This window comes from Anopheles moucheti, chromosome 2 (assembly GCF_943734755.1).
Source record: "Anopheles moucheti chromosome 2, idAnoMoucSN_F20_07, whole genome shotgun sequence".
NCBI classification, from domain to species: Eukaryota; Metazoa; Arthropoda; class Insecta; order Diptera; family Culicidae; genus Anopheles; species Anopheles moucheti.
The window spans coordinates 43,029,030-43,042,837 of record NC_069140.1 but is presented as its reverse complement, the minus strand read 5'-3'; the positions used below and the strand labels follow the sequence as shown (position 1 = coordinate 43,042,837).

The window sequence follows — 13,808 nt, the reverse complement described above, 5'->3', positions numbered from 1 at the left end:
GAGAGTTTGAGTATAATTAATATATAAATAATTTATTATTAACACAAATTTAAACCCAATTTAATTTAACTCAAAAGAAGAGGTTGTAGGAGCTTGAACACTTTAATATTGCATTCGAGTTATATTATTATTGTTTCTTTGTCATGATGCTATTTTGCATATTGTAAATGGTTCTAGGAATTGTTTGTGTGGTTAATACCCATCGGTCCACTGCGTTAAACATACGGATTAAGAATTTAATTTACATTTTCCTTGCGCGCACGGTAGAAATTAAACATGTGATTGCATTTATGTGCATACCACGTGCATTTCCAGCTGGTGTACCAACATTATTACGATTGTTAAAAATGTTTACCAAAATGCAACAAACCATCTCTGTCTGCCCCATCCAATCCCACCTTTTCCCGACAGGCTAATAACAATTTAATTACACTGCTGCACATTGCTGCTAGTCATTTGCAGTCATTAACATTTCAAATCTGCATCCAGCATTTGCAACACTCAACACAGAGCCCTAGCCGTGTGGGAGGCTTTTGTTTTACTTTGGTAAACCCTGTACGGAAATGAGGCACTTGGTTTGCTAATACCCAACTGCACTGTACCGCGCTGCTTGGTCCTGCGTGCATCAAAGCTGCATTCACATCTAGCAGCAATGGAGCTAGCTCACCGGCGGGAAACACTGCCATTTGTGCGAGGTTTTTGGGGGCGGAAATCGTATCGGTCCAGGTTAATTAATGTCAATCAATAAATGATAAGCAGCCATCAAAAAACGGGTCGGCGTGCTGCGTTACTCATTACGCATTCATCAGTAGAACGGTTGGAAAATTATGGTTAGAATGAGGCAGAAGCTGGGTGTGGGCCAATATGAGGTTATTATTTATTATAACATTTCATGTAAAAAGTAATCACATATTGTCAATTTGAGAATAGAGCGAAGTTGTGTCGCGTTCTGCGATAAAAAAATTCATTCTAGCTACACGAAACAAAGGTTCGTTTCTGTCACACCTTTTTCTTCATTATTAATTATATGCTATGAACATATGGAACACGGAGCTCAATGTTTATTTGCTGCAGCTGTTGTTGTTCCAAATAAATCAAATATGAATCAATGTGTAATTTTCTGCTTCTAGACTATCGGTTAATATTGTTTGATTTCACGCAAAAAATATGCATCCCACTAATTAAGCCTTATCCATCCGAGTCTTCCACACATAATGAGCTCATTTCGATTGATTGCGGAGGAAAATCAATCAGAAACAATATGTCTGTTGCATCATTCACTTTTGTTCGGAGAATTTGATAATTTCGAGGTAGACATTCAAAAACTGACACATGAATGCATATCCAATTGCAATTGATGTTTGACAAAATTGATACCTCATTTCTTTGTCTAGTGCTTGCCGTTAAGCAATGCTGATTGTTCCGTTTGATGTTCCGATTTTAATTGGAAAAATTATGAAACTAATGTGCCATTTGGTTGCGCGTCATATCCCATCCAGCGAAGGCACCGCCAAAAGCGGAGTGGCAATGACAACCGAACTGTGCACTGAGGTGTATTTAACATCATCTACCAACCACAATTTCGAGATGCTAAGTTAAACCACCGCATGGCAAGCTTGGTAAGCAAATAAATGTGCTGTAATTTTCATACATAACATTTCATTAGAATATTTGCTGACATTGGCAATGATACGGTGGCTTCATATGTGTGAGTAAATGTTGTTGCCTCTCGACAATCACTCAACGGTGCAGCAAAAACATCAAATCAAGGTAATATTAATGTTGGTCACGATTTTGCTAACTACCGCAACGCGTCCTCTTAATTCGCTTGCGCTAACAAGGATGCTTATCAATCTCGGCCCGAGCAACATAGGCTGCCAAGCATCCATTATGTAGGCCGAGGCGAGCACCGCGAATATAATTAATTCATAATTTACAGACATTTGCACGCACCGCGCAATAAGATGGCCGGTGACCGATTTCCGGCTGCTGTGCGTTTGTGGCAGCAGGGCCTGCTGCTGTCACCAGGGACCTTGAGGTAGGTGTAGCACGGTTGATTTACGTCACATTAAAATACCACTAACTGACTTGGTGGAGATTGTGTGTGCCGAGGTCTCGGTTGGCTGAATGTGTATGCGTGTGACATGTGCTTCTTTGACAGCGATTAGTGGACATATACCGCTAGAAAGATCCCAACAACATCCGTCAACAAACGGGCGTTTGCGTAAAGTTGGGAATAAGGTTTTCTACCATGTTTAGCAGCATTAACGCGCACAGAATAAATCATATTTTTATACGCGTGAAATGGTCGCTGCAATGCAAAGCTTCCTTTTCTTTCGTTAAGCGCCCGTTTCCATGCATGATCAAATCAAGAACGTCAAAATAAAAAAAAAAGCGTGACACGATACATGCTGGTAGCGGATGCTGCTGCTGCTGCTATCCAGCATTAGGCATGCAAATGTCAAGTACTTCATCCTACGCAACGCGCACTCCCATGCGTACGTCCGCTGTCATTTTTTACGAAAATAATATTCCATCTCACCCACACCCTTCAATTGTGATGGCGGACCAAATTTTTTGTTGCCGCATCAACGTAAAAGTAAGATCTTCATGAGCTCCCGAAAGACTAATTCATCATACGCAGCATATTTGTATGGAACCATGCACCACACACCCTGCACCCGGACAATTGCGATCCCTTTCGGGACGGGGAACGATGCGGTGCGATGAACCTTTTATTTGGTCTGCTTTTATACATTTTGGGAGCAACTTCGTCAGTTTTCGGTACAATTGCTTGACGTTTGAACCGTGCTGAAGGTCATAGGGAAGGAAAGCAATGTTGTAATAAGAAAATGGAGAGTAAGCTCCCCACGCATCTTACGCATTACTCGCGTACCCGTGCTGCCACGTTGTGCTGTTTGTGCCCAGCCGTTCGTATGGATTCTTGTTCGTGATGAAATTTGTGGCTTCCGTCGGCTTGGATTAACTGATTTGCTTGAGGCATTTACATCTGGGGAAAAACATTCATTTGCTCACGCATTTGCATGGCTGGTAGATGAATTCTGATAAGACACGCGGGCTTATGCGCAATATGCTGAAGATTGTTGTTGTTTTCTCATGTACCCGATAGCATAAATGCGCTGGTGGTGAAACAGTTCGCATGTTCATCAACATATTACAAGTCACTTTGTTAAATTGATATTACTACCAAAGATTCCGTAGAGTTATAAATGGAAAACAAGGCTTATGTACATTAAACTGATGTTTTTATTTGGATTTCACGTAACGGTTTCATGAAATTTTAATATTTTTAGCAGCTAGGCAAAACAGGCACACTCATTGAAAGCAAAAAAGTAAATTCGAATATATTTAACTGGATATCATGCAATCACATAATGTGTATATAAGTGTTTGGCAGTTCGTCAAATAGCACGCTTTCAAACATCGTAAAAATAACATCTTATTGATCGAAATACGACGGCAAGCCATTCGTCAAGAATCGATCAAGAGCCTTTCGCATCGTGGGTAAACAATTCAAGAACGTGCTGGGACGGTTTGGGACGTACGGTGTAAGCAAATAACACAGTTAGTCAAGGGCCACTGGAACCATCCGGTTCGCACCTTCCGCTACGTCCGTTATGACCAATATCGCAAATAAACAGAACGCCTTGCTACAACACTGTAGGTGTATTGCGGGACTGGGAATCGTCAACTTCTCACCATCACCCACCATTATCGTGGTCGTTATGTCCGGCGTGTTTCTTTTTTCACCCCTGCGTGTTCTTTCTTCCAATGTGATCATCTCAACGAGTGAGGTAATGTGTTTCACTTTCCACACCCCCCCACAACACTAACACATTCGTCTTAATCCGCGGTGGTGATGTTTTCGTTAGTCCCATTTTTACCTTTTCGCCACAATCATCCTTCGGGTAGTGCACAGCAGAAAACTTTTAATGATCTTCAGCCTACGGTAGGACGCAACTGCTTTCGGTGCGGTGTGGTTACCCATCAAGATTTGACGCGTTGCGTTGCCTACGTGTAAGACTGTTCGAGCAACATACTGGCACGCACACTCACGCTAAACTAACAACGACTGACCGCGGGTGAATATAGTGTAGGGCTTCATAAAAAAAGTACGTCCAATGAAGAAACAACGAAAATGTATTGTTTTTTTTTGTAGCACAGAAACAAGGAACAACTGGTAATGTCAGTACAGGTTTGAATTAGTTGTTTTTTATAAAGGCGTTGGAGGAACAGCATGTTACTGCTCCGTGTAAATTTAATGAATGTCTGCAGGAATTTTAGTAAAATGACAAATATAGACCCTACGTTAATATTTTATTACTTAAGGGTTTTAGCGTACATATTATTTTCGATTCCTGGGCGTTTATTCGAAATGGTTCATTTGAAACAAGTTATATGGTTATAAAACAGGGTTTTCTAATTTAAAACCTTAAATCATTATCTATCTTTTCTGGGTTTCAAGAACTTGTCTGTCAAAATCAAGAAAATTGTAAACAAAATCAAAACAAAAACTCAAATCTTTTATTATACAAACATTTACACTAATTTAACTGTTTTAATTATGGACAAAAATAATTTCGAATTTTATTCCTTTTTTAACGAATCTCTTTAAAAAATAATGCACCAGCTACTGGGCGTCTCCATCGGGGCTCAACAGACAACATATTTTATTAACACTCGGCAATCACTGTTTCATGAACAACTTAAAGTGAAAAAAACAGAATTTTATTCTGACAGTTTTACGAAACTACTGCGTTGAATTAACTGTTTTAGAAACTGTTTGTTTTTATATTTCATATTAAACGTGTTTATTGTCAATATATTAATATGTTTTACAATTATCTTTAAAATATTGTATTGCATTGTTAAACGTTCATCGCTGAAAGTACTAATCGTTTTAATCTTTGTTTTTTTTTCTTTGCAGAGCATAATTAAAAAGTCACCCTATTAATGTGTAACGGAACGTAAAAGATCCTTTACAAAATACTTGAAAAATATAACAGATAACAACATTCAAGTGATGTAAGAAAATCAAAACAAACATGCATATCGACCGACTTTGAGGCGTCCGAGTCAGACACCATTGCCCTAATGACATTGTCACAATGGATATCGCAAAAGTGTAACAGTTTCGGAACACAATAATCGATCATTAAATGTCAAACCATTACCATAGCGAAGATGAAGTAATTATCGATAATAGTTGGTAAAAAATAAAATCCGTTAAAGCCAGCAATCAATTCCCCCACCGGACGCTCGTTGCCGGTCAGGCGCTAATGCTTCGCCGGTTTTAATCATCGTGGGCCGTGCCGCGGGTAATACGATTTCCATTTCGCGCCTCGCAGAAATGGCATGACGGTTATGGTACGGAGAACACTGAAAATGACATTTAATGTGGTGGAAGTGAGCAAGACACATTAAAAAAGTGGAAAATTAAAACCCATCACGGTGCGCCAACCGTTAGCCACCGCTAGCAGTGCACGCGCGTATCATTTCACCAAATGGGAAATTAATTCGATGCCCATCATTGGCACACCAGCAGTACGCCAGGGGAAATGACGCGAGTGCGAACGATACAAACGCAAAAGTTGACCGAGCACGGGCGGAAAAGTGTGTTGTCATACAATGAAAGTAAATGTTTTAAAATAATCTTAATTCCACAGATTTAAAGGAAAAAAAGTAATCTCACCACTACGAAACAAATTGTGTCGCGGTTAATGATGATGTGCTTCGACCGCCAAAAGGATTAAGGTGTGGTGCGTTGATAATGGTTTTGGAAAAAAAAGCTTGGTGAGTGAAATGTAATGCGCGATGGTTTGAAAGCAGTGCCAGTGTTATAGTGTACCGAGTAAAATGCATTACTGTAACGTTGTGTATGTCGTTGTGGAAAAGCGGTAGAAAATGATAATTGGCATTGAATAGAGCTATTCCCGCCAGCAAAGTTTATCAACGTCCCGAGTTTAGTGGTGCTATTTGCCTGTGCTACACATACGATGCAATGTTTGTTGTTTGTTCTTTGTTTGGTTGAAAGTGGTTTGCCGTTTCGTGGTGTAAATTAGTTCAAATCCCGGGTGAATGCCAGTGCACCAACATCGACATCGTTCATCCCACCGATTTACACACAACTTCGCCGTAATGGAATTAAGACAGGTTAAAACGTTTCAACAAAGCTGCATCTACTGGATTACAATACTGATGATGTTAACAACATCGCCGTCATTCCTGCGCGCCGATCCCGAAACACAAATATTCCGAGTGGACCCGCTAGGTAAATATGTGCATGCTGGCAAACATATCGCATTCCAGCGCTGGCTGTATCGTTTTAAAGACACCGTTCGAGTAGCTCCCGGGGACGGATTTTCTAGCGTTATTTAGGCAAGCATTTGCTTCGACAGGTAGCACCCCTGGTAACAAATGTTTTACACAGCAACAAATCACCAGAACACAACCACAAACGCGTATCAATGTCTCCACGACCACAATCGACATCGCTTTTTCGCCTTTAATCCTTTCCGAATTGACCACGGTTCGTGCACAGCGAGGCTGTCACGACGGAAGGCCTCGGCCCGCAGTGCAACAATCGATAGGACACGAAGACGGCATTGGGTATGATTTATTATGGCATCAATACATGATGATGGATCGAGCGATACATCATCGTCATTATCATCATTACATTTGATGACGCGTTCGTGTGCCCGTGCAGTGCCCTCGTGCGGATCTGACCCTTGAACCGTGTCCCTTGAGCCGTCAATCTATTACAGACCTATCAATTATACACACACACACGCACACGTACACTCAGAGCTAACGCACATTTGTATGCCATAGATATAGGTGATGAATCTGAAATGGAACATGGCATTTCAATGCGTTTACCTTGTACAGTAATTGATGTTTGTTTTACCATTCAATTGGAAACTTAGTTGATACAATCACAACACTTGCGAAACAATGCTATATTGCTTAGCAGCTATGTGGAGTCCTTATGTACTTATCATAAGGACTAACAATTATTATCATCATATTAAGGACTAACCGTAATATTCTTAATATTTTTATGTAACTGTATAATGTATAATATTTTTAACAACTTAAATGATCCTGTCATGGCTACTTTAACAAAGTGTACTCCATTTATTTTTATCCCATTGCCGAATAATCCGTCTTTGATGTCTTTGAGGATATTCGAATGGGCATTTGCCAATATTGTTCGCAGTCTGTGCCGTGCTATTATTTTTCTATTATAGCTCGTTTATATGGCACTATTTAGACAAAAGTACAAAGAATTAGTCGCTCCAATGTATAAAATAGTAGTATTTCCTAAATCAACTCTCCTGTTGTTTTCGTGTTATTTGTTGACTCGAACATTCGGTCCCAACAGCAGATTGGATGAAAAACTTGCCTAAGTGAGGTTAATTATTTTCTCAACAGACATTACTCGCCCTGACAACGATGCCGGAGCGTCAAGAAATTACCACCGACAAGTTGGAAGATTTAAATTGACTTTAATTTTATGCACACCAGAGCTCCCGAGTTGCTGTGGCCAAGCGTCGTTCAATCCAACATTTTGTTCATCGGACACGGCAGACGATGCTGCCGAGGTATTTGATGGTGTCCTGCCATCGTCCAATATGAAAGCACACTTTCATCCTAAACTAACCAAGTTTGACCAACCCAAAACCCCGGAGGATTGTAACTTGTTGCAGGGAAGGGGAGTTTTGAAAGGCTGCGTCGTAAAACTTCAACTTACCATAACCCAAAACGAAGTAAACACGCACGGTCGCTTGCCGGTGCTGCTGCGTGTGCAAAATTATTCCAACAACTGACCAAAATCCCGTCCACATTTTTGAGGGACGGAGGAGTGTTTCCAACGAAAAAGTCATTCACCGGATCGTACAAACTTCTGATTTACTCTGTTGGGGCGGTTTTTTCTTTTGCCCAACCCCCTACCCTAGCAATACGGTCCGAGGCATAAACTTTTGCTTGAAATTTAATTCATTTAGCATCTCGTTCCTGGTGAAATGGAATAAAAATTGCTCCTAAATGGTGCGAGTTTTGATTTTGGTTTGACCGATTTTTGCAATTCATGAAATGTCGGTCTGTCCGGGGCTAGTTTTGTCGAGTTTTTGCCAAGGGGCTTTTTTTCGCATGCGAGTTTTTCACTATTCATTGGTGCGTTTGTTTGCTCACTATTATCTAAACTTCCGAATTTCCTGAGCAAACACAGTGATGTGAGTTTTTCAGCAACATGTGTATCTTTTGTGCATTTTGAGAGGGGGTTAGTCGAAAGCTCAAAAGTAGGAATGTGCTTAAATCAGCAACACATAAAGAGTAGCTCTCGGTTACGATGCCTTCCCAGAAATTTTGTTTACATAGGTTAGTAAATCGTGCGGTTCGTTAGATGCTAGATATGCGTATCTTCTGAAACAGCGCCAGTATTTGTGAAAAGTTCCGGCTATCGCTCAAACTAGAATCTCGGATGTGTTGCGAAGGTTTTGATGATTTTGAGCACACATTTTATCTGCAGTTTGTGAAATTTTCATCGCTTATTGTAGAGATAGATTCATGATCTGACATATGCATTTTACATTGGCCGAGTCCACTCGCACAGAAAATAAATAGTTTTAGTGCAGGAATGAAAATAATTCAATAAGAATGCCACCCCTTTACTTTAAACATTACTTTTCCAGCTAAACTACTGAGTCTAAAGGTACAAGAATCAGTAGCAACAAAAAAAGATACAGTTCTAAAACTCTCCTCGTTCGACCGAGGTATGTCAGCAAAATCCAACGTGAGCACATTACTCATCCAAACATGTGACCAATGGAACATTCCATTGCAAGGGAATGCCTACAAAACCTCCACTAGGACAATCGCACTAGATCAGATGGTACTCTTGGCATATTTTTTTTTTTTGGTTTCACCGCCATATTTTTGGGGCAAAGAGTACTACATGCAACATCCGAGTAAAAAAAAAACACTTTTACAAGAGCCGAGCAGAATGATTGCAGCCGCTATGATATATCTTTTATGTGCCTGGATTCGAAAGATGACTTTTTATTATGTTTGAACTGGACGCAAGCGTAAAACAGGGAGCGGTGAGCCAACCCTTTTTTTGTCACCCCCGGTTAAGCTTTTAACTAGCTGAAGCTGAAGATTCTGTCCTTTTCACCGTAGTCCACACCCAACTAGCTGACCCAATCAGTTTCCCAAGCCCGGCAACATCCCATTAGCAGGGAGGCCGGTAGTGGACCAGCAACCGATACAGATGGAAAGTGAAGCAGTAGCACTGAGGTTGACAACCCGTGGCGGTGGTGGAGAGGATTGATTAAATTTACGATGCCATTCCGAAACGGCAACACCCACTGCACTACGTCCGATAAAGGATTATGGATTAAATCTACTGCCGCCACACATTTTAGCATGTAACTGAATTATGTAAATGGACTCTCGTCGTACGGGCGTTTGGGCAGAGACAAGCGTTCATTTGGCGGAGCAAACACATTCGAACGCGGTACGGAACGTTAAGGAACACAGGAACGATTCGAAGAAACGGCAGCAATGGGAGCTTTATTTCGGCACCGTATGCTAGGGTAAAAAGTTGCCGAACCATGAGTTGATACCGGGTTAGAAATAACCCCCAATGAAACATCATCGGAATGATTCGTTCGGTACATTCTGTTCGCTGCTAGCTTTCTTCCGTCCGAGCTCGTTACCCTCAGTTAATCCGGTGGCAGACATCGGTTCTAAGCGTTGTCAAACTGCGTCCGATTCGTAAACGGGTGCCGGATTATCCTGCTGGTATAATTCAAATATTTAAGACTGGCAGTGCTTACGCTGACTAACAATAGGATTACAGGTTATTATTTTATGCGACAAAATGTGTTTTATTTCCGATAACTTTTGCGACAGTTTTCTATGAATATTTACTGTTTGGACCGTTGTTGGTGGAAAATTGTGGTTAACATACTTAAGTGAAAACGACAATATGGTTATGATGCATTGAACCATTCCACATGGATGCGGGAATCTCGAAAAACTGAAAGTATTTCTCAAACCAATAAATCTTACGGACTTTTATTTTAATACCACGAACAGCTCTGGAATTCATACGATAGGTGATAAATACTTCCTTTTTCTTCTCGATTCCCCAAAACTGAACGATAGTGGTACCAAAATAAAATGGAAGCACAAACTTTAAGTTGCACTTCCACACACACACACACACACAGTTCGCACACTATCCAAACAATGTCGACGAAGAACAAGCGAGAAAGAGGGAATATAATAAACGGCATACTTTCAACGAAAATGGATCGTAAAAGTAGCAAAAACATTGCAAAGGAATGCACTAATGGGAATGACGGCTCGAACCGTACATCCGAATGTCTAGCGAAGGAAAAGGTGGATAAAAAACAGTTTTTCCCGATCTCGGCTTTCCCACCCACTGCACTCAGATGGAGTGGGAAAGCAGTGGGTGCGTATGGAAATTCGTTAAAGCAAAGCCATAAAAACAATCGTCCGCATTCGGGTTTGTGAAACAATTCAGGCAAAAAATATCAAAATTGTCGGACGATTTTCCATCCCGGCCACGGCAAAGGAAACAATCACAGAAATAGTTTTCCACTGAATAGCGCAACTGTCGCTTCTCGTTAGCACGGTGCTGGGCAGGATGAAATCGGGATCGTACCAACGAACTATTTTTATAGGAATGTGTTCATTCAGTGGACTTCAATCTGTTGCCGGAAGCGGTGCCGCTCTCAAAAAGTGTCTCTCTAACCATCAACGATTACGTGCATTTGGTGCGGAACCTGGGATGTTAATATTTTTCCAACAACTGATGGAAATGGGAAAAAATGTTTTTGTAGTTTGTGATAGAAAAAAAAACACACAGCAATCAATGAATTTTCAATTGCCTTTTACATTGAAAAAGTTTTATTTTTTAATGCATTTACTTACGAGAAACGTTACACGTAATGTTAATTTTTTGGTTTTAATAGCATTACTAATTTTTTTTCGAAAACGATAGGAAAACGTTACTCCAATTATTTCGAGGAAGCTCTTTTTAATGCCAGGGTCGAACCGGCACGGTATCATCCTGGATCGTCATTTTTAATGAATCAACAAAACCGAAGCTTACCCGGCTGCTTTATTAGCCCCCGGGGTAGGATTTACACCTAAGACAAGCATATTCTAAATTACCTCATAAGCGCAATGGTGACCTACAGCTCTTTAAACAAAACAACAATAACAAAATTCCCTGACCGTAAAGCAAAGGTGCCCGGAAGAAGAGAACGGGGTCATAAATTTTTCCAAACCACCACCGTGGTAGCTAATGCAAAGTCGTTCGGGTGGAAAGAGAATAGCGCTTTAAAAAAAATAAATTGAATTGAGAAAACACGAAATCCAACGATGTGTTGCTATCGTAAAATTCACGAGCCATAACTTCGTCCCGCTGCTGAGTGCCATAACACCGGCAATTTCGATGCAATGGTGAAGAAAGGTAAAGCAAAATGAACTGATGCACATATGAGTGAAGAGTACGGACGGAACAGCTTAAATTGACTATCGTTAAATGAACATAATATTTTTAGGGATCGCTTAAATGATATCATAACAATTATGTCGCTTATCCGCAAGATGCGATGGTAAACATGATTGATTTTTCATTTACCGTATTGCTTCCTGTTTGCAGAGAGAACAATTTAGCTATGTGTTCCGAAAATTTTCAATAAAGCTTTGTTACAGGTGGTATAAATCATTTCACTAATACGTGATCGAGTAGATAAGTGATCGCATCTATGAAATTGTGCAAAATTTCATCAACTTTGGTTCAAAAATCTGCACCGAGAACAGTATTGATGTTGAAATTCATGTTGGAGTGCTTTTCGCGTTAGATCTTACATCTACAGTCTGGGACAACTTCTCCACCAAAAGCATCTGTCGAGAGTCCTTTTCTCGCATGCCATTTCTAAAGCCATAAGTGCTTTGACTGAAACTGATGAAAATCTTTCAGGCCCGTCCGTAAGGAACATGAGCACAAGTTTGTCTTTGGATGACTTGTATGCGTTATGCGATCAACTAACTGCTAGGTATTGAAGCAGACTGGTAAGGTTTTGGTGAGCAGACCATGTCATTAGAATGGTTGCGTTCGTATAAATGCCCTTTAATCCGGTAGTGGTTAGATATATAAAAGGCGTGGGATAGTATATCCAAATTGAGAACGTGTGATGGCAGCAGATAACTTGAATATCGAATTTACAGTACTCTTGTAACAAATCAAGTCCGTGAAGAGAGTATAGCGCCTGATATCCGATACTGAGTAACTGGTTTATGTTTATGCTACTGTTTTAAAAAGTTTGGTTGCTTTGCTTTGTTGGTGTTAGAATAAGTACTAGAATAAGTGTGAAGCTAGAAGGTCACCTTTACCATAATCGCGTTTAACAAGTTTCTTCAGCCGTTAAATTTTTCAACCAACTTGATATACGCTTAAGTGCCCATGAATCCTCAATTCATTTAGCTTATACGATATTTTGCCTGAGGAAGGTTTCGAAACGGACAACTAAATATGATATTTAGCAACAGATGATAGAAGTGTTTAAAAACTGAAACTCCCTAACCAGAACGTGTTTGCCTTATGGTTTTGCTTTGACTTTGCCTGAATCTGCTTTCAAAACAAGTTCAACATTAGTCAGCAGACAGGCATGCATACGGGTGTGGAGCTATCTGCGCCACCCGTTCCATTTGGAGTACCGATCAGGGACGCATCGTCTGAAAATTATCTAAACGTTCCCCTTAGCATATGACCGAAAGGGACAGAACGGCAGAACCGGTGCATGGTTCGGCCCGTGTCGTACCGAAAATAGCACAACATGAACCCGAAGTGACACGAGTTAGCGAACAGGCGAATACTAAAATAGCATGAGGGCAACGTTTCTTTCCATTCTTCGTAGCAGCCACACAGGGGGTTTGATTATGCTGAAACGTAAACAAACCCCAATACTCGGCCAACTTGGCCATCCTAGGCGGAGATGAAGTTTGGGATACGGGCAGCGCAGGAGAGGAACAGATGGTGTTTTGCATGGCGAAAGATAATTATTGCAACAGATGGAAATGAACGCATTCAATTTGAACGTTGAACTATGCAATGATTTACTTCTATCTTGAATTTTTCATTATATTTCAACTCACCTGTTTTAATTTAATGCATGCTGAAATTATCACCTTTTACTTAATTGCCTACTTATTTGCCTTAAAGTGTCACAAGCAAGGGAAGTAATCGATTGAACAGAAATGTTTACACAATTACCGTGTTAGTTGTTTCTTTTCCCGGTGGAGCCAAACGGACACAATCCGCTATTTGACAACCCTGCATGATCTATATTTAAATTCACACCCATTATTTAGTTCGTTCGATCAAAACCTTGCCAGTTGTTGTTTGCACTTAGCCGCACATCTTGTGCTGCGAGAGTGCCAACACGGATCTATTTGGGACATCATTACTATTGCTCGAGGTGCAAAGCACCGCTAAGGGTCCTGGCTAAAGATGACCTGCTTTATTCATCATACTTACCAATAATTTAAAATTAATTCGGACACGTGACACAGAATTGACTCAGCGCTTCGTTTGGAATGTAGAATGAGAATCGCGAAAATAATGCTACGCTCTTTTACGTTCACATTCGCAAGTACCGGTGCCATTCTATCGTTAAAAATTTCAAACAATTTCTACAGACAAACAACAGAAAAGAGCCAACGTGGCTAGAGCTGCCTGCGCCACC

At 40.6% G+C, this 13,808-nt stretch overlaps 1 protein-coding gene across 1 annotated transcript in view; it reads left to right on the top strand.

Moving 5' to 3' along the window:
* Positions 1-6,159: 6,159 nt before the first annotated feature.
* The window catches only part of LOC128298068 (protein eva-1), a 71,576-nt gene continuing 63,927 nt past the window's right edge, over positions 6,160-13,808 (top strand). The window contains exon 1 of the mRNA XM_053033799.1: positions 6,160-6,292. Coding sequence (XP_052889759.1) covers positions 6,160-6,292 — 133 coding nt within the window. The remainder of the gene's footprint in view (positions 6,293-13,808) is intronic.